Source organism: Podarcis liolepis (genome assembly GCF_965112155.1).
Source record: "Podarcis liolepis genome assembly, chromosome: 14".
Lineage (NCBI taxonomy): Eukaryota > Metazoa > Chordata > Lepidosauria > Squamata > Lacertidae > Podarcis > Podarcis liolepis.
Window position 1 is genome coordinate 18,269,599 of NC_139569.1, and position 23,112 is coordinate 18,292,710.

At 44.7% G+C, this 23,112-nt stretch overlaps 1 protein-coding gene across 4 annotated transcripts; it reads left to right on the plus strand.

Annotated features, from left to right (window-relative positions):
• Positions 1 to 1,256: 1,256 nt before the first annotated feature.
• On the plus strand, positions 1,257 to 11,967 carry TEDC2 (tubulin epsilon and delta complex 2). Of its 4 annotated transcripts, none has more exons than XM_083476115.1 (10): positions 1,257 to 1,454; positions 2,117 to 2,215; positions 2,592 to 2,647; positions 3,433 to 4,105; positions 4,456 to 4,500; positions 7,485 to 7,569; positions 8,428 to 8,536; positions 8,942 to 9,055; positions 10,099 to 10,316; positions 11,644 to 11,967. In XM_083476115.1, the coding sequence occupies exons 1-10, from the start codon at positions 1,303 to 1,305 to the stop codon at positions 11,791 to 11,793; spliced, it is 1,701 nt and encodes a 566-aa protein (XP_083332241.1). In that variant the 5' UTR covers positions 1,257 to 1,302; the 3' UTR covers positions 11,794 to 11,967. The 4 variants fall into 4 exon arrangements, with proteins under 4 accessions (XP_083332241.1, XP_083332240.1, XP_083332242.1 ...); XM_083476114.1 differs by having other exon boundaries at positions 1,266 to 1,454; positions 4,456 to 4,509; XM_083476116.1 differs by having other exon boundaries at positions 1,420 to 1,593; positions 4,456 to 4,509.
• The last annotated feature ends 11,145 nt before the right edge of the window (positions 11,968 to 23,112 follow it).

Genomic DNA, 23,112 nt, shown 5'->3' on the forward strand with positions numbered 1-23,112 from the left:
ATATTTTATCTATTTTAGATCTTCTCCCAATGGAATCCTTTTTGCCTGAAAAGGTCCCTTACTCACCACAGAAGTAGATTACTGAAACCAAGGCCATTAATATGTGGAAACATGCCTTCCTCCAAGCAAACAGATTTTGCAAATGTTTTTACTTCTGACTTGAAAGTGCACTGTGCAAATGAACCTAATAAGTTTGCTTCATTTACCATAAGTAGCAACATACAAAGTTTCCCTAAAATGAGTCAGTCTCCAAGCAATGCATAATTTTATACATACAGTGGTACCTTGGGTTAAGAACTTAATTCATTCCGGAGATCCGTTCTTAACCTGAAACTGTTCTTAACCTGAGGTACTACTTTAGCTAATGGGGCCTCCTGCTGCCGCCACACATTTTCTGTTCTCATCCTGAAGCAAAGTTCTTAACCCGAGGTACTATTTCTGGGTTAGGGGAGTCTCTAACCTGAAGCGTCAGTAACCTGAAGTGTCTGTAACCCGAGGTACCACTATACACTTCTGTCATGTCACCTCTTAGCTGCCTTATCCCTAAACTAAAAAGTCCCAAATGCTGCAACCTTTCCTCAGTGGGGTTGTATTGAGTACCATGACAATGTGATTTCGGCCCACCCCTGGAGCAGGGAAGGGTCTGCAGAGCAACGTTATCTGCCTTATGCATAGCTGGATGAAACAAATCCCGACATGTCTGGCGGCAGAATCAGAGTGTGCCTTTTCTGCAGCCGAGAATAACGTTAAGAAGTGAAGAGAAGGAGGCGGGGGGGGTGGAGTCACGTTGCAATCTCGCTCACTGCGTGGCCGGACACGGCGTGTTAAGATGGGGTAACTAGGACCTAAATCAATGCCCCCGGGCCCAAGCGTCTTCCACATGGCAACCGTTGTCAAGGGCTTGCTGCCGTTGATCGGGCAGGTCCTAGCAGGGGTGAAATACATTCATCAATGACAAAAAAAATCTACAAAACACCAGGATGGTGGTAGAGAAAGCGGCGCTAAAACCAGAAGCGGAAAAAATATTAATCCGTAGTTGTCAAAGTAAGCTGCGGGGATTGCTCGGATATTACAGTAGCTACGGTTCCGCCGAGGTGTTTCACAACAAACCTGACAGGACCCGGCAGCGCGGGCCTGTCAGACACCCAGACTATAGAGAGATAGAAAGATATAGCAGGGAACGTTAGATATTAAGAAATGGCTAGTTAAGATGGAGAGTAGTAATTTTAAAAGTTTTTTTTTTTAATCATACAAAATTAAAATTGCCTACAAAAAGATATAGTGAGGTCCATTTCTCTCTCTATGGATAAACTATGGCCGCGGAATAGATGTGCGTTTCGCTCTGTACTTTGGCACCTCTATAGTGAAAACTCTCCATCCTGCGCGTTGGACGTTAGGTTGGAAAAAGCAGTTCAGCGTGAGGCCGGAAGTGCCCCAAAGGGTGCAGGAAGTGGGTAAAGTGTGTAGTTGGGCTTGTGCTTCTTTGGCTGGGAGCGAGGGGCTTTACTGCCGCCGCCGCTGCCGCTTGCTTTAATTGCCAGTTTGCGGACCTTCTCTGGCTTTCCTCATGCTGCCCAAAGACTGTGCCCACAGGTGATACTGTAGTAATAGTAATAGTAATAGTAATAGTAATAGTAATAGTAGTAGTTGTTATTGCAGTTACATCAGCGTGCCTGCAGTTTATGGAGTAGAATTGGAGAGGCTCCTCCTGTCCCGGCGCGTTTACTATCTAAGTTTAAATTCCGGGGGAAGGGAGCCCCGCCCTCCTCCGGCCTTGGGACGGGGTGGCGGGTCCAACCCCAGGACTTATTTGTAGGGTAAAAGCCGAGCCCCTTCAACAACTGAGGGAAGTAGTGTCTCAGCTCATTGTGCAGCGGTACCCAGTGTTTCGTTTCTAAAATGAGGCGAGTCTTGGATTACAAGCCTGCTTGTGAGGGATGCCTAGAAATTCCATACACACATCCATAATTTAATGTCAAATTTTGTATGGGGCTGTCAAATGCTTCCTTATCTCCCCATGCCTTTTCCTAGAGAACAGGCCAATTTAAAGAATGTTGATTATATTGTTTTCAAGTTAAATAGGAACATTTTCTTCTTGTACCATTTGCCATTTTAGACTGGTTTCTCTACTCACCCAAGCCTTGGAAGACTGTGCTGAACAAAAGCAGCAACTGCAGCAGAAACTAACACAATGCCAAGCTATTCTTGGAGACTGGTAAGCTGGAGGTGGGGAAAGAGGAATAAGTGCCAGTCCTATCATAAAGTTTCAGAGAATTGTGTTGTTTTTTTAAGTGAGGAGGAAGCAAACTGTGTTAGCAAAAAACCACACAACAAAAAACAACTGTGTTAGTTAATTCTCAGTTTTCCCATCTCTCCTTATTACCAAGCAGAAGAGATGAGTCCATACAGATTTTTTAAAAAAAGTTAAAAGCTAAGAACCTTGTTGTTTCCTCAGGATGTCTGGGCAAAGAATATTGTTATTAACGACAATAACTGTCTTGTGTGCTGTTTGAAAGGATGACAGCTGTGGAAGAATTATTGGCCATATCTGTTTCTTGCTGAATGCATGCTCTGTGTTTCCTTTCTGCTAGGAACTCACAAGCTCCTGAATACCCAGTCCTTGATGATGGCAAAAATGATAATCAAGGTATGGGAACAACAGTTCTTTCCCAGCCTCTGTCTTCAGTTAGGTGTTCTCTCTTTCCTTTGCCCACATGCTAGGTACTTTTGTCTGTGTCTTCAGACTTAGAGGCACTTCATTGTGGGATCACACTGGTATTCAGTGTGTTTTGCACTGGTAAAGGGGTGGAGTGGGGAAAGAAGCAAAGTATGAAATTTATAAAACAGTAAAAAAAAAAGCCCAAAGCATTTCAGTACAGATTTTATTTAAGGTCCCTTCCAACTCTACAATTTTATTATTCTCTTATTCTAATAATATTTTTTTCCTAGTAAGTCTTTACATCTTAAACTTGGCTGTGGCAGTTTCTGTGCATACTTGGGTAGGATCAAGTCCAATAACTCACATGATACATAAAAATAGACTTCTTTGAATTGCAGGCCCAAAATTCTGCATCCAGTCATTTGGAATATGCCATAGACTTGCATTTTTGTTAATTGTGGTCTGGTTCTACCATAACCTTTTGCAGCATTATCTTGAGACAGTCAACATACTGTCTTCATGGTAGGCACATTCAAATAAAGTTTAAGCTGTTTGGTTAATGAGAAATTTCACTATGAGGAGGGTGTGTGGAAAACATAACATATATCATTGTCCATAAATGACTTTGTGCTTTAAAAAAATATCTGCATCATTGCAGGGGGGTTGGACTAGATGACCGTATCCAACTCTACAATTCTACTAGTTTGTGATTTGGATCAGAGCGAGACAGCACTGAAAGACCTCAATTAATATATTAACTCTTTCATTTGTAGGAAGTGAACCCTCAGCCAAGGAACTCGAGGAACTGGAGCTGCTTAACAAAGCCCTGGAGAAAGCACTAAAGATCCGAGCAAAGTTCCAGCAGGCTCCATGTGAGCTTATAGAAAGTGCCAAAGCTGCAGAAAAGAAGGCTGTTAGTAGTGCTGATGTAAAACAGCAAGTGGATCATTCTAAGGAGAGCATCTCGAAGACAGTAAAAGTGCAATCTGTGAGCAGAAAGCCAGTGCCTTCCAAAAAGCCTACAGCATACATGCTGAAAGCTCCCTACAGGACTGACTTAGATGTGAAAAGGTCACAAGTGAAAATGTCAGGCAGACTGAGCTCCAGAACTTCAAAGATGCCAGGGAGGAAGAAGTCAGCCAAAGGAGCTGCCTCCCCCAAAGCCATGTTGTCTGCAAAAATAACCCAAATTGGTCATGAAAAGGTCTTTGCCACTGAAGAACCCAGAACACAACATGAATTTTCTAAATCTTCACATTGTGCAAAGCTAAACCCTTCATTTGGGAACCTTGTGGATGGGGGAGACATTGCAGGTACTGATGTGCCTTTTTCTGAAGCAGAGCGTAATTTTGTTGGTCCTGCTCCAGAGTCTGTAGCCACACAGAGCCAAGAAGGCACCCCAGGGGCAGACACAACATCCCAGATATCTACTCTACAGGAAAAGGGGTAAGTTTCCAAGTTTCCAAGTTGCTGCTTCTTGTTTTCTTCTCCATCAAACACATTTTGGGCCTGTTGAAATTTCTGAGCTATTTGTAAAGACGGTGGTTCTGGCTAAATGTCCTTGACCTGAACTAATTTAATAAGTGGCAATACAAAAGAAATGCTTGTGGGGTGGGTTGGAATTGGCATGGTGTGATAGCAATGCCTGGGTTATAGAAGGGCAGCTGGTGTCCATACAGCTAGTAACTTGCTTTTTGATATCTGAAATTAAAGATAAGGAAATGAAAACATGTATCCAGATTTTGAATATGTGTGTGCTAAGTATTATAATGCAGTTCCATTTTTTATTTTTACAGATCTTTGCTGAAACTGCCACATCCTTATGGGAAAGCCTTTTCCAGGTATACCAGGTAACCTTATGCTAATCAAAAACTCAGAGTTCCCTGCAAATGGATGGGGGAAATTTGAGGGAGGAATCTAAGCCTTTATGGTAGGATGGCCGAGGTTATTAGTAATTTGCAAAATGGAACTGGGATTGAAGAAGTGTTCTGTAGTCTGTCTTCTGGCACATCCACGGGGGTGGCACCAATCTGTGTTGTCTAGATGGGTTGGTTTTAGAGACATTAAGTCAACTTTTCATATAGCCATGGGTGTACTTAGTAGCCTTTTATTCTCATGGCCTTTGTTTGCCTTCTGCAGAATGGGCATAGGAAGCTGCCTGATACCAGGTTAGATTATACATCCCTCTAGCTCAAGAGCAGGGGACCTGCAGGCAATGGTCTAATTAGACCTGTCAGACCTCCTCATTTGGCCCACAAGGCCATTTTGGCCAGGACATGCCCATTATAAGCTGGTGTGGGGCAGACAAAAAGCTGGCTCAGACAAAAAGGAGGCCTGCAAGGGTTTCCTGAGGTCACTGTGACATGGGGGTTTTCGCCCATCATTCAGACTTGGCCCATGGGGGTGAAGGTGATAATGGTTGCTCCCTCTGGCCAGCATTGTCTGCTCAAACTGTCAGAAACTTTTTGGCACAGTCTTGGGCAGAGGTGGTACCCATCACCTGGTTCCTGTTGTTTCCAACTGGAGTTGGTCAAGAATTGAATATGGGACCTTATGCATGTAAAGCATGTACCTTACCTAATGCTAGTTTGGATAAACGTGGGTTTCTTTAGGCTGATGAATGATAGAACCTCCCCCACACCGACACCTTGAATGGTATAAATCAGGCTTCCTCGGCCTTGGCCCTCCAGATGTTTTTGGCCTACAACCCCCATGATCCCTAGCTAGCAGGACCAGTGGTCAGGGATGATGGGAATTGTAGTCTCAAAACATCTGGAGGGCTGAGGTTGAGGAAGCCTGGTATAAATGATGTACTGTTATCCTGTTTCTTTTAGAGATGGGTTATGCTGTTTCCCTCTTGGAAATAATCAGTCTCTTCTAGTTTAATGCCAGTCAGTGATTCCTGGAGGCTATAGGTGACCAGGAGAGTTGCTGTTTACAAACCTGGGTTAAAGGCTTATCATGTGACACCATCTATAACTCTGTGAGGAAAGTAGTTCTTTGTGGTCACATCCACACGATGCACCTAAGTGCATTTAAAGCACATGACTTTCCCCAAATAATCATGGGAATTATTGTTAACCCCCCCCCCACATAGTTACAGTTTCCAACACCCTTAAAAGCTACAGTTCCCAGGATTCTTTGGGAGAAGCCATGCGTTTTAAATTTACATGTGGATGTGACCTGTATATGCAATTTTAACACTATTCAGTGTTTCTTTCATTTCCTTTGACATCTGAACAGCTGCAAAGAAATGGGAATATGTGATCAGAGACCATACGTGATTGTCCTCTGATGTAATACTACAGTCATACCTTGGGTTGAAGTAGCTTCAGGATGAATATTTTCGGGTTGCGCTCCGTGGCGACCTGGAAGTAACGGAGCGCGTTACTTCCGGGTTTTGCCGCATGTGCAGACGCTCAAAATGACGTCACGCACATGCGCAGAAGCGGCGAATTGCGACCCATGTGGATGCGGGTTACGTTTGCTTGAGGATGCGAACGGGGCTCCAGTACGGATCCTTTTCGCATCCAGAGGTACCACTGTATTACATTTTATGTCATTACTGTATGGCTGCTGGTTGTCTGAATGCATCCCGAGCTAGAGTTAATTGAGTGACTAGGGCTGGATCTAGACACATCAAAGAAGTGTTTCAGTTAAACATGTTGCAAACTTTGTACTGTATGAGAAATCTAGTTAGCAAAAACGGAACTCTACAGCGCCATCTGGTGTCAAGTGTTAGAATGCACAAACAACACATATAAGGCACTTTTTCTTTGCCAATGTAGCTGAGTCCAGAGTCAAAAGAAAAATAATTAATACATCTCTATAGCTGCACCTGTCATATCCTATGTATAATATATACTATCATGTTTTTAACAGAAACTAAAACAAATGGCATCAATCTGTGTTGGCAGGAGGTTCTATCAAATTGTAGATTTGGATGACATAGTTTTGTCCTTCTGTTTAACTGAAACCACATGTGGTTTTCAAGTTTCAAAGTAAAATAGACACACAAATAAAATGCGTATGTGTTAGGAGTCAAAATACGTATTAGGAGCCAAATATTTTCTCATTCTTGCAGCTTGAAAAGCATCAGTCACTAGTGTCTAACAAACGTCTGGGATCTAAATGCCAACAACAACTTTAATTTGGAACAGGCAGAATAATATCTGCCACATGCTAAGAAAATATAAATCCATTGTTCCACTGAGTCTAATCTAAAGAGTCTAACCTGGTAGAGAATACTTTCCACCAATTTAAAGTGTGAGTCTCCGAATTCTGCAACTGCTAGCAGATTTTGCAATGAAGACCATATTCTGCAGTCATTGCCATGTATTTCTCTATGGCTTGGACAGCAGACAAGGGTATCTGTTCTGCTGTGCTTTCTCATTGTTGATGATGGTCTGGATTACTCCAGTGGAAGCCTACTGTGCACTACTGGAAACAAGGCTTGTATCTCTCAAGTAAGCAGATGCCCTTCTGTGGCTTTAGCTATCTGAGAAGGTGCAATAAGTCCATCCATCAATTTAGGACAAGTTGTTCTCATCCTTGCCTATAGATGGACCAAATATCCTAACTTTGATTATTTTTCCAATAGCATTATACACAATCCTTCCTTCTTCCTTAGATCGTTTTGAGTTTCGGTGACAAAGGTCTGTTGATACACTCAGTGTTTTGGGATCCTGCAGTGTAAGCAAATAAGTATACTTGACAGAAATACGATTGGCCCTGCTTCAGGAAGAACTGTAATGTGTCAGGTGTGAATTTCAGGCTAAGCCCAACTCTTGCTAACTGCGTGTTCCCCTCCTTTATAAATGCCTAGGCTGGGAGAGAAATGCCGTCTTTGCAAAACAAGCCCAGAAGCTGTTGCTGCAAGGAATAGTTTTATGGAGAAACTACAAGCAACAGTATCCTTTTTCTGGCTTTGGCTTTATAATGGGGGGGGGGGCAGGGGGCAGCTGTGGCCTTCCAGATGTTGTCGGGTCTCCAACGTCCAGCGGTCCCAACTAGCATGGCCAACCACCAGAGTTGATGGGAGTCTAGCAGTATTAGAAGGACCTCAGGTCTGCAGCTGTGGCTTGATGAGTGCATAAAATAGCCTATGTGGAAAGAGGCTTTTGGGCACATCCAAGACCTTTGGTGGGGGAGTCCATTCTGTTTCTTCCTTTTGCATATTCTCATTTGAAAAATGTCAGTATTTTTCAGTAGTAGTTTTTTTTTTAATATGGCCTTCAGTTTCAGCTTTTAAGCACCTGCTGGAAAGTTTTCTGTTCTGTCAGCACACAGTTAAGAATGCATCTTTCCATAATAGCTGGTTTTTAATTTTAATGTTAATTTTTGCCATTGTACGGTTTTATATTTAATTGTTGTAAACTTCTCTGATTTTTTAATGAATAGCAGTATATAAATATTTTTTATAAACAAAATAAACAATATAGCAGATAACATGAAGGAAAGAAAGTTAAACTATAAATATCATGCCTGTTCTGTATTTTTGGATAAAAATAACTTTGAACAAAAGTTTGAAAAGGTGTGAAAATCCAGTCCCTCTTCTCCCAGCCCACTTTCTACCTGCACAGAACTTGGTGAATGCACCTGTGTGGAATTCCTTGTTTCCAGGAATGTTGCTAAATGCAAGGCCAGTTTTGGCCCTGAAACATTTGATCTTGCTATAAATCTGGCAAGCTAGCCAGTAGGATGGTGACCCTAAATGCCTTTATGTCCGCTGTCTCCACTAAGCCTTATTGACTTAAGCTTATGGTCAGTTCTGCTTGCCTTCACTAGCCTTAAGTCCAGTTGAAGTGAAAGAAGAGTTTAAGCACCTACGTGACATTCACTCCCATGTCAGCCAGTGCATGGAAGCTGAGACCTCAGGTAAGAAAGGTGATGAAGGTAGCTAAAATGATTTGGGAATGTAATTTCAGTCTCAAAAAATTGTGGTGGAGATATCCATACCCACAGCTGTGAACAGATTATTTGCTCCGCAGATTACATTGGCAAGAAGCTATGGTCTGGTGTGCACCACCACCCCAAATTCTCTGTTTTGCCTCTAGTCCGTATGATGCATGTAGTTTGGAACACAATATATCTCACCAATGTTTCATTTTTGAGTGTGCACTTAAAAATCCTAATGAACGGTAGCTGTCAGAACATAGCTTGCATTTCTTTATTTGTGGGACCCCCGCACTTGCAACTTCTCTGAGGTGCTAGACTTGAGGCTGCCTTCTCCCAAGTGATTCTGTGAGACCTGAAGCCTCTTAACTCTCTTATTCCTCTTAGAGTCTCTTGGAGAAAACCCAACTTGGCAGAGACAGTACGAAAGTCTTCTGACTCTGGAGGGCCTGCAAACGATAGTGGGCCAGTGTCTGGACAAAGTGCACCAGTTAAGAGAAGGTGAAGGATATGACATAATAGCATTGTGTTGTTGTTTTTTAAAAAATGATGTATAGATATAACCAATTACAGATAGATAACATCAGATTTGGGAGCAGCAATACCACACACTCATTCTGCATGCTTACCCTGGATGGTTGAAAATTCAGCACTCGTTCCAGGTCTCCACCTAGGTGTGGGCCATGTAGGGTTAGGACATTTTGTCATAATCCTGCTTGGCTGCCTTCCATGGCACTGCAGCTTTCTCAGCAAAAACAAACAGATCAGCCTTACCCTGTAACTAATTGCTCAGTTCCTAGCAATGCGTGGCTTGTTTTCTTATGCAGATACAGTAAGCAAATTGTGTTGCAAACAAAAGGTTTATTATAGAACCATGGAGTTGCAAGGTGTCTTTTATGCCATCTGGTTCAACTCCCTGCTTAATGCAGGAGATCAAGAGTATCCCCAGCAGGCATCTGTCTGGAGACCTTGAGCAAGGGAGAGCCTGCTAGCCCTCTAATAGATTGGTTCCACTGTCAATCTGCTTTTAACAATAAGACGTTTCAGTTCAAATCTTGCCTTATGAACCTAAGAAGAGCCTGCTGGATTAGGCCAGTGACCCATCTTGTCCAGCATCCTGTTCTCACAGTGGCCACCCAGATGCCTGCGGGAAACCTTCAAGTGGAACCAAAGCACAACCCATCCTATGGTTTCCAGCAACTGGCCAGAAGCATTATGCCTTCTGTAGGAGCGCATTCCATAGTTTAACTTGAGCCCATTAGAGATCTAGTCCAGGCATAGGCAGATTCGGCCCTCCAGATGTTTTGGGACTACTACTCCCATCATCCCTGACCACTGGTTCTGTTAGCTAGGGATGATGAGAGTTGTAATCCCAAAACACCTGGAGGGCCAAGTTTGCCTATGCCTGATCATCCTACCTTCTGGGTCAGCCGAGAACAACACTTTGCCCTCTTCTTCTGTGTTCTAGCCCTTCAGGTATTGGCAGAGTGCTATCACTTCCCTCTTGGTCTCCTCACTTTTGTGCTTTGCTAATCCCCTGACAGCTATGGAGTCCCATTCGAAGCTGTTCCCTGCTAACTGCACTTGCGGCGACGGATGCTCCTCTGCATGGCGTGCCTCCCCTGGAAGCCAGAGGTGCTGGGATGTAGAAACTGTTGGGCCACCGCCGCTGCTTTCTTACTCCAGCTTGGAGGAGCTGAAGGAGATGGAAGCCTTGAGACTGAAGGTGGTGATGCTGCGCCAGCAACTTGAGATACAGAAGGTAACTTGGCAGTAAGGCTGCCTTTTATGGTGTTGGGGTCTAAGCTCTTTGCTCACTTTGTTCAGACATCCTGGTCAGGTTCAGCTGGTGGGGTGTAAGTCTTAAGATGTATGCTTAAGATAAATAAAACATTTAATAAAAATAATAATAAGGTGATTGAGGTCTTGGGGGAGTCACTGTTAGTGGTCCCCCATGGCTTGGGTGCACCAGGAACTTTGTGTTTAGTGTTGTAGACCCAAGTTTATGGAACTCCCTTCCAGCTGAAGTCAGACAGGCACCTTCCCTGCTGAATGCCCAGCACCTACTAAATGCTTTTTTCATTTATTCTGGCAGGCATTTTAATTGAAGTTTGATTTTATAGTTTTAATTGATTTTTACTGCTTGTATCGAGAGACTATTGCAGTTAAGCAGTATATACATTGTTTAAATAATAATACAATAAAGATCTAAGGGCTGTAGCTCAGTAGTAGAACATCTGTTTTACATGTACAGGGTCCCAGGTTCAAATTCCCTATATCTTCAGGTAGGGCTGAAACCCTGGAGAGCTGCTGCCAGCCAGTGTAGACAGTATACCGAGCCAGATGAAGCAATGGTCTGACTGTATGAAGCAGCTTCCTGTGTTCCTAAATCTGGCTGTTTTATATTCAGAGAGATTAATTGGCTATCCTGCTGCATAGAACTAAAAGCGAGTGGATGAAACAGAAGGCAGCTAGGTAATATGCTCTCACAACTGGAAACTGGCCAGATGAAAACTCAGTTTTTGCTTAATGGTAGCTGTAGAAAGCTTTTCTATTGAGCTTGAACCAATTGTGCTAATTTATTGATAGTATGAGTTCAGGAGTGGGGTATCATTCTAATATAATGCATTAAGTTTGCCGTAGGAGCAAAGTGCCACGATTTAGCCAACCATTCACTTGGTTTTTCATCTGTTCTCTTTTCCCCAGCTTCGGTCTGTAGCTGCCCCTGAGGTTATACGTCCTTTAGCATTAGGGTTCACTGGCTGTCCAAATGAGCCTCATTGCACCATCCTGATGCTATGCTGACTCTGATTAGTGGCTTTTTTCTTTTTTCAACATTGCAGGTTGCTTGAGGGACTCTGCTTTGTGGGTTTCCTGGTTCACAATGCAGAAAGCACCACAAGCAAGCACAGCTGCCTCCCCCTGGATATTAGCAGCCATTTACTGAGAGCTGGAAAAGGCAGTCAAGGGACAATTGTACAACTCTTACTTGCTTCCCTGATTCAGTATATCACCTGCACTCTTCAACTTCTGAATGGTCTGTGTTGGAGATACTGTCCCTCCCCACTAACAGGTTGTCTTGTTCCCAGGCCATGGAATCTGAACTCCTCCCTCTTCTAGAACCTGGACGTATTCAGGAAAGCTCCAGAGCATCACTGTACCGTGCCATTTACACCTTGCTGTGTGAAGGAGGTGAACGCTTCCCTGTTCTTGTGCATGATGAGGAGTTGCACAGCTGACCTGACGCCTCAATCTGACATAGGACAATGTGCATAGAAAGCATTGAACTCTGGCTGCAGTCTTTAAATCAGTGCACATCCTTGGACTGTTCTGTGAATGATCAAGCTTAATAGTACTCTAAGGGGCATTGCCTGCATTCATAAAGCAAATAAATTTATTTTATACCTTTGAAATCTTTCTCTTGCACAAATTTCTTTCAGCCTCATCTGAAACCTCTCAAACAGGTTCTGATGTACACCACCCCCCTTTCTCATTGAGAATGGAGGGGGTGGGCTGTTAATGACCAAAGATTCTGGTGCCTGCCATTTTGGCCATGCATGTGGCCCATGTTCAGGCTCCTGAGGACTTGAGACCTTCCTGTGAGCAGATTTCAACATGTATCAAAAAGTGCAAGGTTCAGGAATTCAGAGAGTGATCGTACCTTATTAAATACACAGTTGCATAGAAGGGGCGGGGAGGCAACCCTAGTGCAAGAACTGGTGTCACAGCGCTGTCAGGCAAGGCGTGTCCAGAATGAGGGACTCACTATTTATAGCCAGGAAGTGGACTTACAAGTTAGGAAAAGGCATGTCCATCAGTTCTATGTCTCTCAGCTACCGCTAGGACTGGTCCATTGCAAGTTGGGTGACTTCTTGAAATCCTCTTATGAAAGGCATCCACATAATTCTTAATCTTGATTTGTCCCCCCCCCCAAAAAAAAGTAGTGATGGCCACCAACTTGGATTATTAGAAAATGGCTATCCTACCTCCACTGTTGGAGGCAGTATGTCTGAATACCAGTTGCTAGGAATCAGAAGTGGGGAGTGATGCTGCTGTGCTCATGCCCTACTTGTGGGCTTCCCATTGGCCCCTGGTTGGCCCCTGTGAATACAGCCTTCTGGATTAGATGGGCCATAGGCCTGATCCTGCAGTTCTCTTCTTGGGTGCCAAACCCAGTTCCAAAACTGAGAATCTTCAGCACACATCAGCAAACATACCCACCTACCTTCCTCAGATGAAAATAGGGACATTCTTTTCTACATCAGTATCACTCCTGGAGGTGGGGGGCTTTTTCTGCATGTTAAGATTTTTTCATGATACAGACGACCCCCCCCTCGAAGCCCAGCTAGCTTCAGCACCCACCCTCGACCCCCATAACCTTGGCCCCCACATCCCTCAAACTACAGCCCCCCACAGGCCTGCCTGCATCCTGCCAGCCATACCCTTCTCCTTCACCCCCAGGGCCTTCTGCTCAGGATTTCCTCGGGCTGCTGACTTCTCTTCAGGCCTGACCTGGCTCACTTTCACCTCCTTGTTTTTATTCAGCATGGCCAGCTGGACAGGTGGCTGGGGGCTCGCCAGGCCAGGGAATCACAGTCAGTGGGGACAGTGGCGCTGGCATCCCCAGTGCCTTGCTCCCCCTTCTCCTCTTCCTGCTACAACTACTACTACTATTCCACCAGCCTGGCTCCCTCAGACACAGCGCAAGAGTCTTTGGTGGCAAATGAGGTTGAGGAGGAGGAGGTGGAGGAGCAAAGGAAGGCAGCCTCAGCCAGCAACTCTCTCTTCCCCCCTGCTTCCTCCAAATGTGAAGCCATTTCCAGTTAGCATACCTCAACAAAGATGGGAATTCAGGACTCAGCATGAGAAAGTGAGAAACCGTGATAGCTTAAGCGTTTTCGTGACATTTCTGGCATTTCTGGGACAGTTGGAGACTATGATGTCCCTCTTGGCATGTTGAGATATTCATAAGATCAACACTGCAGGGTTTGGAGATGGAAAGACCATAAAGCACAAACCACTACTGAGTTTTTTAAAAGGTTGAGATGGATTCACAATATATGATCACTTTTTGCAGATTTAGAGGAAGGTGTTGTTTTTTTTTAGCTGCTGTAGCTGAATAGCCTGTTCCGGCATGGTGCCCTATTAGAGGCTGATTAGAGCCAGGAATATAGCAGCAAGGGCCTGCTGTCTTTGCGAGGTTTGGCAGTGACAGAGTTGTGACATTTTAATCAGCTCACCTTTTTGCCTTGTTATTTCTATTCAGTCCCCAGGAACTGCCAGTGTTAATCTAGCAAAAGCAGTTTCCCCATCAAACATGGGAATTTGGGAGTGGGGGGCAGGGAGCTGGCAGCAAAATTCCAATTGTTCAACATGTAAGGTTGCTGGCTTCCAAGGGTTCAAATATTTTTGCACCTCAAAAGAGCATCAAACTGGTTGCATACTGTTCTGCTGAGAGGTGATTTGCTCTTTTATTCTGTGCTCCTGAGGCCATGTTTTTTTAAAAAAACTTTTCAGCCTGTAAAGTAAGCAAAGCAAGGCCTACTTGACATAGTGGCAAAGAGACTGATTTGTGAACCAGAAAATCAGTCCCCAGTTCAATGTTTTCCCTCTTGAATGAACTTGCTAGGTTCCTCTAACTTAGAAGGACATGGGAAGGACTGCTGAGATAATAGTCCGGTTCACAAGTCACATTAATCTGCAACTAAAAGAAACATTAAACTAGGAATAGGAATTGTGGTTCTCTCCTGGCATTGTTGGACTACAGCTCCCATAATTCCTGACCATTGGCCATACTGGTTCTGGCTGATGGGAGATAGAGTACGACAACTTTGGGAGGATACCATGTTGACTATTCCTGCATTAGACTAAAAATAAACTTTGGCAAACTAAGAGGTAAATCAGTGGCAAAGCATTTGCTCTGCATGCAAAAGGCCCTGGGTGAAATCGCACCTTGAGGTATAGCTGGGAAATGCCCGTTTCAAATTTTGGAGAGCCACTGCCAGTCGTTGCAGACAGTATGAAATCAGATTGACCAGTGGTCTGACTCACCTGAAGACAACTCCCTATAGTCTGTTGAATATTGTGCTATTATTTCCATAGTGGTCTTATTTCTGGTCTGTCGACTATAATAAATGGGTGGTGGTGATCCACGTAGCTTGAAATATCATGGGCATGTTTGCTTTTGAGCATTAGACATAAACATGTGTTACATACATTCACTTAAAAACAGTTTGCAAATTAAAATATTCAAATGCTCACAGCCAAGCCACAACAATTCTTTCATCCTTGCCCTGCTAATAGGTTTGCTGCCAAAAACCTACTGTTTATTAATGTTTTTCCTTAGGACAAATCTTGGCACTTGCAAATTTGTTTGAGATTACCACTTAAGCTGAAAACTTTGTAAAATAAAATGTGAAATTTGATTGCCCACGAGGGGAATAATACTGTAAACCAGGACTTGAAAATATTGTTTGAATAATGCATGTTGTGGAGAAAATGGATAGAGATGTTTTCCTGCCTCTCTCATAATATTAAAATCCAGGTTTATTCAACGAAGCTGAAAGGTGTGAGATTCAGGACAAACGAAATAAAGTACTTCTACACACAGTGCATAGTCAACAATGGAATTTGCAATCACAAACAGGAGCTGCAACATTTTGTTGCTATTTTTAAATGACAAAATTGTCTCTTTCTTCATTGCTATGTACCCTGTTCTTGCAACTAGGGCTATTTAATTGCAAGTTAAGTCCAGGATGGTTATGACAGAGCTTATTTCCCATTAAGTATACTTAGAAAAATTGGTTCAGATTTTCAACCTGCTTTGCCCTCAAAGGCTCAGTTTCAAAATGCTCTGCATATTCTACTGGCCTTAAGGGTAGGCAGAAGCAACTGTCAAGGTTATTAGATGTAGGTACTTAAAACACTCTACACAAATTGTTTAATGGGGGTAAAAGGCACATACTGAAGATGGAATATCTGCTTCTCAGTAGAGATACCTTCCAGACTCAGAAGATAGATAGATGATAGATAGATAGATAGATGATAGATAGATAGATAGATAGATAGATAGATAGATAGATAGATAGATAGATACAGACAGACAGACAGACAGACAGACAGATCTCTCTCTCTCTCTCTCTCTCTCTCTCTCTCTCTCTCTGAATGCTGGAAGCCACAGCAGTACCATCCTCAGATAAGAAGGATAAGAAGGAGGCATCAGCAGGCCTTGGGGAACCCCAAGGTTTGCAGAGGAGGGAACCCCAGAACCCCAGCCCAATAAAGGCTGAGCATGCTCAGTGACCACAGAATGCAGAGTGGCTGGCTGGCACTCTGAACAGGAGGCACTCCACACTCCAACATTTTGTTCCAAGTTCTACTTGTTACCTCCAGTTCTCAGGCAGGTCGTGAGCACCTGGGATTTACCACTTCAGACTGCAGGTTGGGGCTCATGTGGCAGAATCTGTCTATACCAAAACTAGCAGATCTTTCTCATTGACAAACTAGTTTCCCACGAGTCGTGATTTTCAACTGTATGGAAAAGCATACTATTGTGCCTCAGTATTCCAGCTACCATGGTAAATGATAGGGATGCGGGTGGCGCTGTGGGTTAAACCACAGAGCCTAGGACTTGCCACTCAGAAGGTCGGCGGTTCGAATCCCTGCGACGGGGTGAGCTCCCGTTCCTCAGTCCCTGCTCCTGCCAACCTAGCAGTTCGAAAGCACGTCAAGTGCAAGTAGATAAACAGGTACCGCTCCGGTGGGAAGGTAAACGGTGTTTCTGTGCGCTGCTCTGGTTCACCAGAAGCGGCTTAGTCATGCTGGCCACATGACCCGGAAGCTGTCTGCGGACAAAGGCCAGTTCCCTTGGCCAATAAAGCGAGATGAGCGCCGCAACCCCAGAGTCGGTCACGACTGGACCTAATGGTCAGGGGTCCCTTTACCTTTACCTTTATTCCAGCTACCATGGTAAATGGAGGCAAACACTTTTGCCCTGTTTGCAGGGGCTTCTCAAAAACTGCATAAATGGAGACCTGTGTGCAGCTTGCAAATAGTGGTGAATGTTTATGTGTGTGTGTTTGTATCTTGGCTCAGATCTAAGCTATGTTCTTGTTCCACAGTTGGCAATCTGAAAATGGGTTGTTGTTATTTCTGCTGCTCCTTCTTCGCCTCTGATGACTGAAGATGCGGGAATTCTTTGACAGCACTAACCAAGGAGGTGTGTGAGCCTGCCATTGAGCTGAGAATAGGAGGGAAATGTCACCTAGCAACTTGTCACTATCCAAGAAGCCTTTGTTGGTGGGAAGGAATGTGACATTTTGATGCTATTTCCAGAGCCATATTTCCGGAAGCTGCTATGTTATTAAGGCAACACTGTAATTTTTCCCACCTTGACTCATCAAAGGCAGAGGAAGGCCTTCCAAGACCATGACAGATGAGTCAAGAATGGTGTTCTCTCTTGTCCCAGGTCTTCAGTATGTGCTTTTATCAGCTTCTAACTGTGCAGGCTTGCAAGGACCATGGCTGTGGGATGGAGGCAGGAGTCCAGATAGGGCAAATATGGGCATCCTCACACTCCAGGGGTCAAATGTGGCCCTCCAGGCCTCTCTATCTTGGCCGCTCAGCAGTCTTCCCAAGCCACTCCTACTCCGTCCAACATTTTTCCAAAGAAAATTGGGACATCCCATTCCATATTTATAATTTTACTACGTATACCCCACACATCTTCCTGGGTTGACCCAGCCACTCTGGGCAGCTTCCAACACATATTAAAACATAATAAAACATTAAAAAAAAACTTATCTATACAAGACTGCGTTCAGATAGTTCGGGGGTTGAATAACTCCATACCCTCCAACATTTCTCCAATGAAAATAGGGACATCCTAAGGAAAAGGGGGACATTCTGGAATCAAATCAGAAACTGGGATGGCTTCTCTAAATCCGGGATGTCCCTGGAAAATAGGAACACCTGGAGGGTCTGCTCCCCTGCTCTCCAGATCCTCACCAGTCCTACTTCATGCCCTCCAGTGTTTTTTGAAAGGGGCTTTCAAAGAGCTCTGCACTGCACTTTGAAGCCTCAACAATCAGCTGACTGTTGGGGGGGTGTTTCTAAACTCCACAGAGGGCTCTTTGCTGTGCTTTGAAGTGGCAACCGTCAGAGGATTGGTGGTGCTTCAGAAGCTTATTTTGGCCAAGGCAGCTGCATTTTTACTTGTCATATGAGATGTCAGGTGATTGGCAGGTGAGCATTGCTTGCCTAGAATGGCCTGGGTCAAATGGGGAGGCCTGGTGGGCCTGATTAGGTATGCAGGCTGGATGTCTCCCAGCTCTGCATAAGATAATACCCAGATTCCCAGCTTTCATTTCAAAAAGAGAGCAAGTTTCCAACATTTATAGAACCTGAGATATGAGACAAGATGCACAGACACTATGCTCATTTTTAAATGAGTCTGTTCCGCAATGTTTTACTTTGTCCCCCACCCCAGCAAAAAAAACCCTGTGAGGGTTGGTGCCTCTGAGACCTATGATAGTATGGTGTGGCCACACCCACTGCTGGCCTGTGGCCCCTGGATGGTTGCTTAAGGGCCCTAGGGTGGGGCGGGGGGCGGGGAGAAAATAGCCACTCCAGTGTAGTGGTTAAAGTGTAGAACTAGAACTGGAGAGGTCGCAATTCAAATCCCCATCCAGCCATTCATCTTACTTGTTGAAATTAAAAATGGAATAGCCATGTTCGTCTGCTACAGTAAAAATAAAACAAAAGAGTCTCGTGGCACCTTTAAAGACCGACAAATTGATTATGGCATGAGCTTTTGTAGACCATATTAATAGAATACATGAAGAACGTTATGCTGTTTTAGATTTGTAAGTCTTCAGGGCTTGCAACAAGCCTCTGTGGCCAGCTCTGCCATTAGGCAGAGTGAGGCAACTGCTTCAGGTGACAGATGGCGGGGGTGGGGGAAGGTAAAGCAAAGGTAAAGGTAAGGTGTTGGGGGACTGTGCTATAGGCCTTGCCTTTGCCCCCTGAATCTAGTCTGCTGCCCTCAGGTGTGACAGAAGATGCTACCCAGCCACCCATGCTTAAGGGAAACTCGGTCTGATCAGTTTTTGTATGCCTGTGTCCTTGTGGATGTGTAAACCGTATGTCTGGGCCATGGGCGGGGGGTCATGAACAATGAAGACCACAGTGAGCAGGCATCAACTGGTCTTTAACGTATCCTGGACTCAAGTTGTTAGTGGCCTTGCAAATTAATGCTGGCCCAGTAGCATATGGGCAACCACTACAACCTTTCCATTTAATTTGATGCAATTTACATAGAAGCAATCTACAGAATTGGACCCACAATACTGAACACATGGCTTCTGGTATACCAATCCATGTGTCTGAGTCATAAAGGTAAAGGTTAAGGGACCCCTGACCATTAGGTACAGTCGTGGCCGGCTCTGGGGTTGTTGTGCTCATCTCACTTTATTGGCCGAGGGAGCCGGCGTACAGCTTCCAGGTCATGTGGCCAGCATGACTAAGCCGCTTCTGGCGAACCAGAGCAGCACACAGAAACACCGTTTACCTTCCCGCTGGAGCGGTACCTATTTATCTACTTGCACTTTGACGTGCTTTTGAACTGCTAGGTTGGCAGGAGCAGGGACCAAGCAATGGGAACTTACCCCATCACGGGGATTCGAACCGCCGACCTTCTGATCAGCAAGTCCTAGGCTCTGTGGTTTAACCCACAGTGCCACCCACGTCTGAGTCATGGGGGACCATTAATTTACTTTCCCAAAGATCTTGGCCATCAGGCAGGGATATAAGGCACCAGGTGGTAATCCTGGACTCATCAGCAGCCATTGGAAGTTTTTAAGGACTGAAGTTATGTGCTGGAGGTAGTCCGCCCCCAAAAACAGTCTAGTTACAACATTTTGCACCAGTTGGAGCTTCTGGACCAGTCCCAATAGCAGCACCACAAAGAATGAATTCCAGTAATCAAGTCCTGAGCTTACCAGTGCACGAATCATCATAGCCAGACTGTCACTGTGCAAGAATGACTGCAATTGGTGTACCAGCTTTAGCTGGGAGAAGGCACTCCTAACTACTGAGGCTACCTGAGACTCCAGCAACAAAGATGGATCCAGCAGCAACTCTAAACAGCAAGCCTTACAGAGGGAATGCAACCCCACCCAAAACAAGCAACTGTCCAATCTCCGAGATGCGGGACCTCCGCCCCGACCCCCACACTGTGCCTCTGTCTTCCCAGGGTCTAAATTCCGTTTATTAGCCCTCATCCAACCCCCAAGTGCGTCCAGATACGGGTCGAAATAATGCACAGCCTCTCCTGACTGGTGTTAATGGAGAAATAGGGTTGCTTGGCTGCAGCCTCTAGAGGGCAGCAGAGCATCGTTATTTCTTGCCGTTCCCCCTTTCATTATCTCTGCCACGTAGGTGTAAACGGAACCCCCCGCTGGCCCATCCATCTCTCCCTGAACGGTGCTTGCAGATGAGCTAAGGTATTGGCTTCTTTATCTTTCTGCAGAATGAGTCACCCTGGCCCAATTGCCCTGATCTGTCTCTTGCTCTGTGCGGGGGACGGGAGCGAGATGCACTGTGAAGAATATCACAGAGAGTATTATAATAAGAAGTACATCCTTACAATGGTCGCTGCAGCAAATGAAGTGGCAAGATGCAAAGACGGGCAGGATTCCAGATGCGTGCCATGTCTTTTAGACTGCAATCCTGCCCCCTGGACAGACGGTCTTATTATGTTATCCAGTCCTTTCAGCCGAAGAAAAACTGGCATTAAACTAAACTCCTCTACTTTTTAATAACCGCCTATTACAGGGATTCCCCCCCCCCCAATCACTCTGACATGACAAGCTTCACCAGCTGAAAAGATTTCTGCATTTCTACCAAAGGAAACCTAACCAGCATGAACTAGGAAGGAACAACATTTGCCGGCTGCAAAATATTCCTCAAAGTGATGCTGAGAGCTGTGTCCTATACATGATTACTCCATAACAAGGCTCACTGAATTCCGCGGCATTTCTTATTTCTGATGTGTTCACTCAGTGCTTGTCTTGGTGTTAAACGATACCACTGGAACCTGCAACAAAATGTTGCAGCATGGAGTCACTTCAATTCAATGTTCTAGCCAGACACATCTTCTTTTATTATGTTCCGTTCCGTTCCCTCCTCCTTCTTACCTTTGCACACAACACATTCTGTGTCCACTGAGCATACTCAGTCTTTATTGGCTGTGTGTGTGTGTGTCCTACCCTGTAGCCCCTTCATTATTTTTCCTTTTGAATTTCTGAACATCCTGTATTCCCCTCCCCACCCCCAAGCATGCGGATTTTACCTTCTTGTGCACAAGAGATGTTGTTTGGTTACCTTGGGAAGAGATTGATGCTGCGTACACACACCATCTACTTAAAACACATATTCTCCCACCAGCTGAAGAGAATCCTGGGAACTGCGATTTACCTCCAGAGAACTACAGTTCCCAACACCCTTAACAAACTACAGTTCCAGGATTCTTTGGAGGGAAGTCAGCTGCTTTAAATGTATGGTATCAGTATGCACAGCCTCTGTTCAGTCCCCACCCCTTTGTAACATAGCTTTTATTAATTCTCACCTTTAAACTGTTTAACATGGTTGCATCAAAATATATCCTTATTTACATTAGAGCATATGACATGCAACAATTACATAAAAATAAAAGAACAATAAATTGTCATGAACTGGCAGGACAACAGGGAGGAATAGTAGTAGTAGTAGTAGTAGTAGTAGTAGTAGTAGTAGTAATAATAATAATAATAATAATAATAATAATAATAATAATAATAATTCATTTATTATTTTTACCCTGCCCATCTGGATCCTGGTGAGGGGTGGAGCCGGGACTGGGACACACCGGGGTCAACTGGGGATGGGGAAGGAGAGGTTGGTGTAGGAAATACTCATGGGGTGACAGAGGATGATGAAGGAATGGGGGCCAGCGCACAGGAACCAGAGCAGCAGGACAAATCACCAGAGCCAGAGGATCCCTGGTCTCCACAAACATGACAGGCTCTGAGGAGTAAGAAGCAGCAGGAGTTGCGCTCCAGGAGACTAAGGCAGGCAATGGCCCACAGCCCAGCTCCCTAGCTGGCCAGGTGGGGCTTGCTAGCTCTGGGAGAAGGTGTGTGATTCCTCAGCTGGAGTAGGCTTGGAACAGGTGAGCTTCACATGCCTCATCAAGCCCAGATGCTGCAATCAGCATGCAAAGTATAAAAGGGCAACAGAGCTGAGGCGCTGGGTCTGTTCAACTGCCCATGTTGATGGATCTCAGCTTGGATGCTTCAGGATCTCTGCACGACTGTGCTTTGGACTCTGGACACATGGCTTGACCCTGGGCTGGGGACTTGACATACTGACTTGCTGCCAGGTAGGCCAGGGGTTCAGGACATAAACACTCTGATAAACATTTCTGAATATATTAACAAAGTTGTGTTGAAGTGCATAGACTGTGAAAAAGATCACCTGTTAGTCCCTGCAGTCCAAGTTCCTACTAAAGGCATGGGGGCTGGTCAGGCTGGGTTTTCCTCCTAGATGAGTTGGTATGGTGGGATGTCCCTATTTTCTTTGGAGAAATGTTGAAGGTTTTGGAATAGGATGTCCCTTTTTTAATGAGCAAAATGTTGGAGGGTATGGAATAGGATGTCCCTATTTTCTTCAGAGAAATGTTGGAGGGTGTGCAACCCTCATGTTCATCACTAGTTTGCATTGTTTGCACAGCATTGTAAAGCAAATGGAGTTCAACCGTATCCAGAGGGTGGCAGGTTCCTCATTCCTCAGAGTGTTGCTTTCCCAAGGCATCCTCCTCCAAATCCAATTAAAGGGATTATGCGACAGCCACAGCTGCTTCAACAGAAGGATATCGGAGCTCCTAGTTCCTCTTGCTTTGCCCTTATGCTAGTGATAATCTAAGAATATTCTTAGCTAGGGGAAAGGCAAGAAGAACCACTGAGCTTTAGTGCCCTTTGCTGAAGTAGCGGTGTGCACCAGAGAGTTTAAGTACTACAGTGATCGACCTATTAGATGCAGGAGTCAGCACTCTGGGAATTATTAGAAGAAGCTGTCTGGTGCATCTTGCCAAGTATTATCTCTTCTGAGTTCTGACTGGCAGTGGCTCTCCGAAGCCTTGGGCCAGACGCCTTTCCCATCTTTTGGTTCCTTTTAATTGGAGATGTGAAAACTGGAGATGAAACCTGGGGCTCTGCACACAAAGCATTGTGCTCAGCTGCTACTGAGTCCTGGGCTCCTCCCATGGCTTCCATACATTTATGAAACAGGGAAGTTTTTCGTTCTCGTTACTGCAAGAGTCATGTATGTCTGGTGAAATCTCAGAAGCTTGCAGAAGGATGAGCGAGTCTTCTAATGATCCATGGGCGAAACTTTAGAGAGTTTTCTTCCTCTCTATGACTAGCAAAATCACTTCTCTATACATGAACAAATGTATACCTGTGTGTATGCCTCATTCAAATCATAGACTCATAGAATGGTAGAGTTGGAAGGGAACCTAAGGG

Bases quoted from the DNA above. Each gene is read 5' to 3' on its own strand.
- TEDC2 (XM_083476114.1), top strand. From the start codon at position 1,303: ATGGATAAACTATGGCCGCGGAATAGATGTGCGTTTCGCTCTGTACTT. The intron at 2,648-3,432 runs GTATGGGAACAA...TTTCATTTGTAG, and splicing joins TGGCAAAAATGATAATCAAG to GAAGTGAACCCTCAGCCAAG. The intron at 8,537-8,941 runs GTAAGAAAGGTG...TATTCCTCTTAG, and splicing joins CATGGAAGCTGAGACCTCAG to AGTCTCTTGGAGAAAACCCA.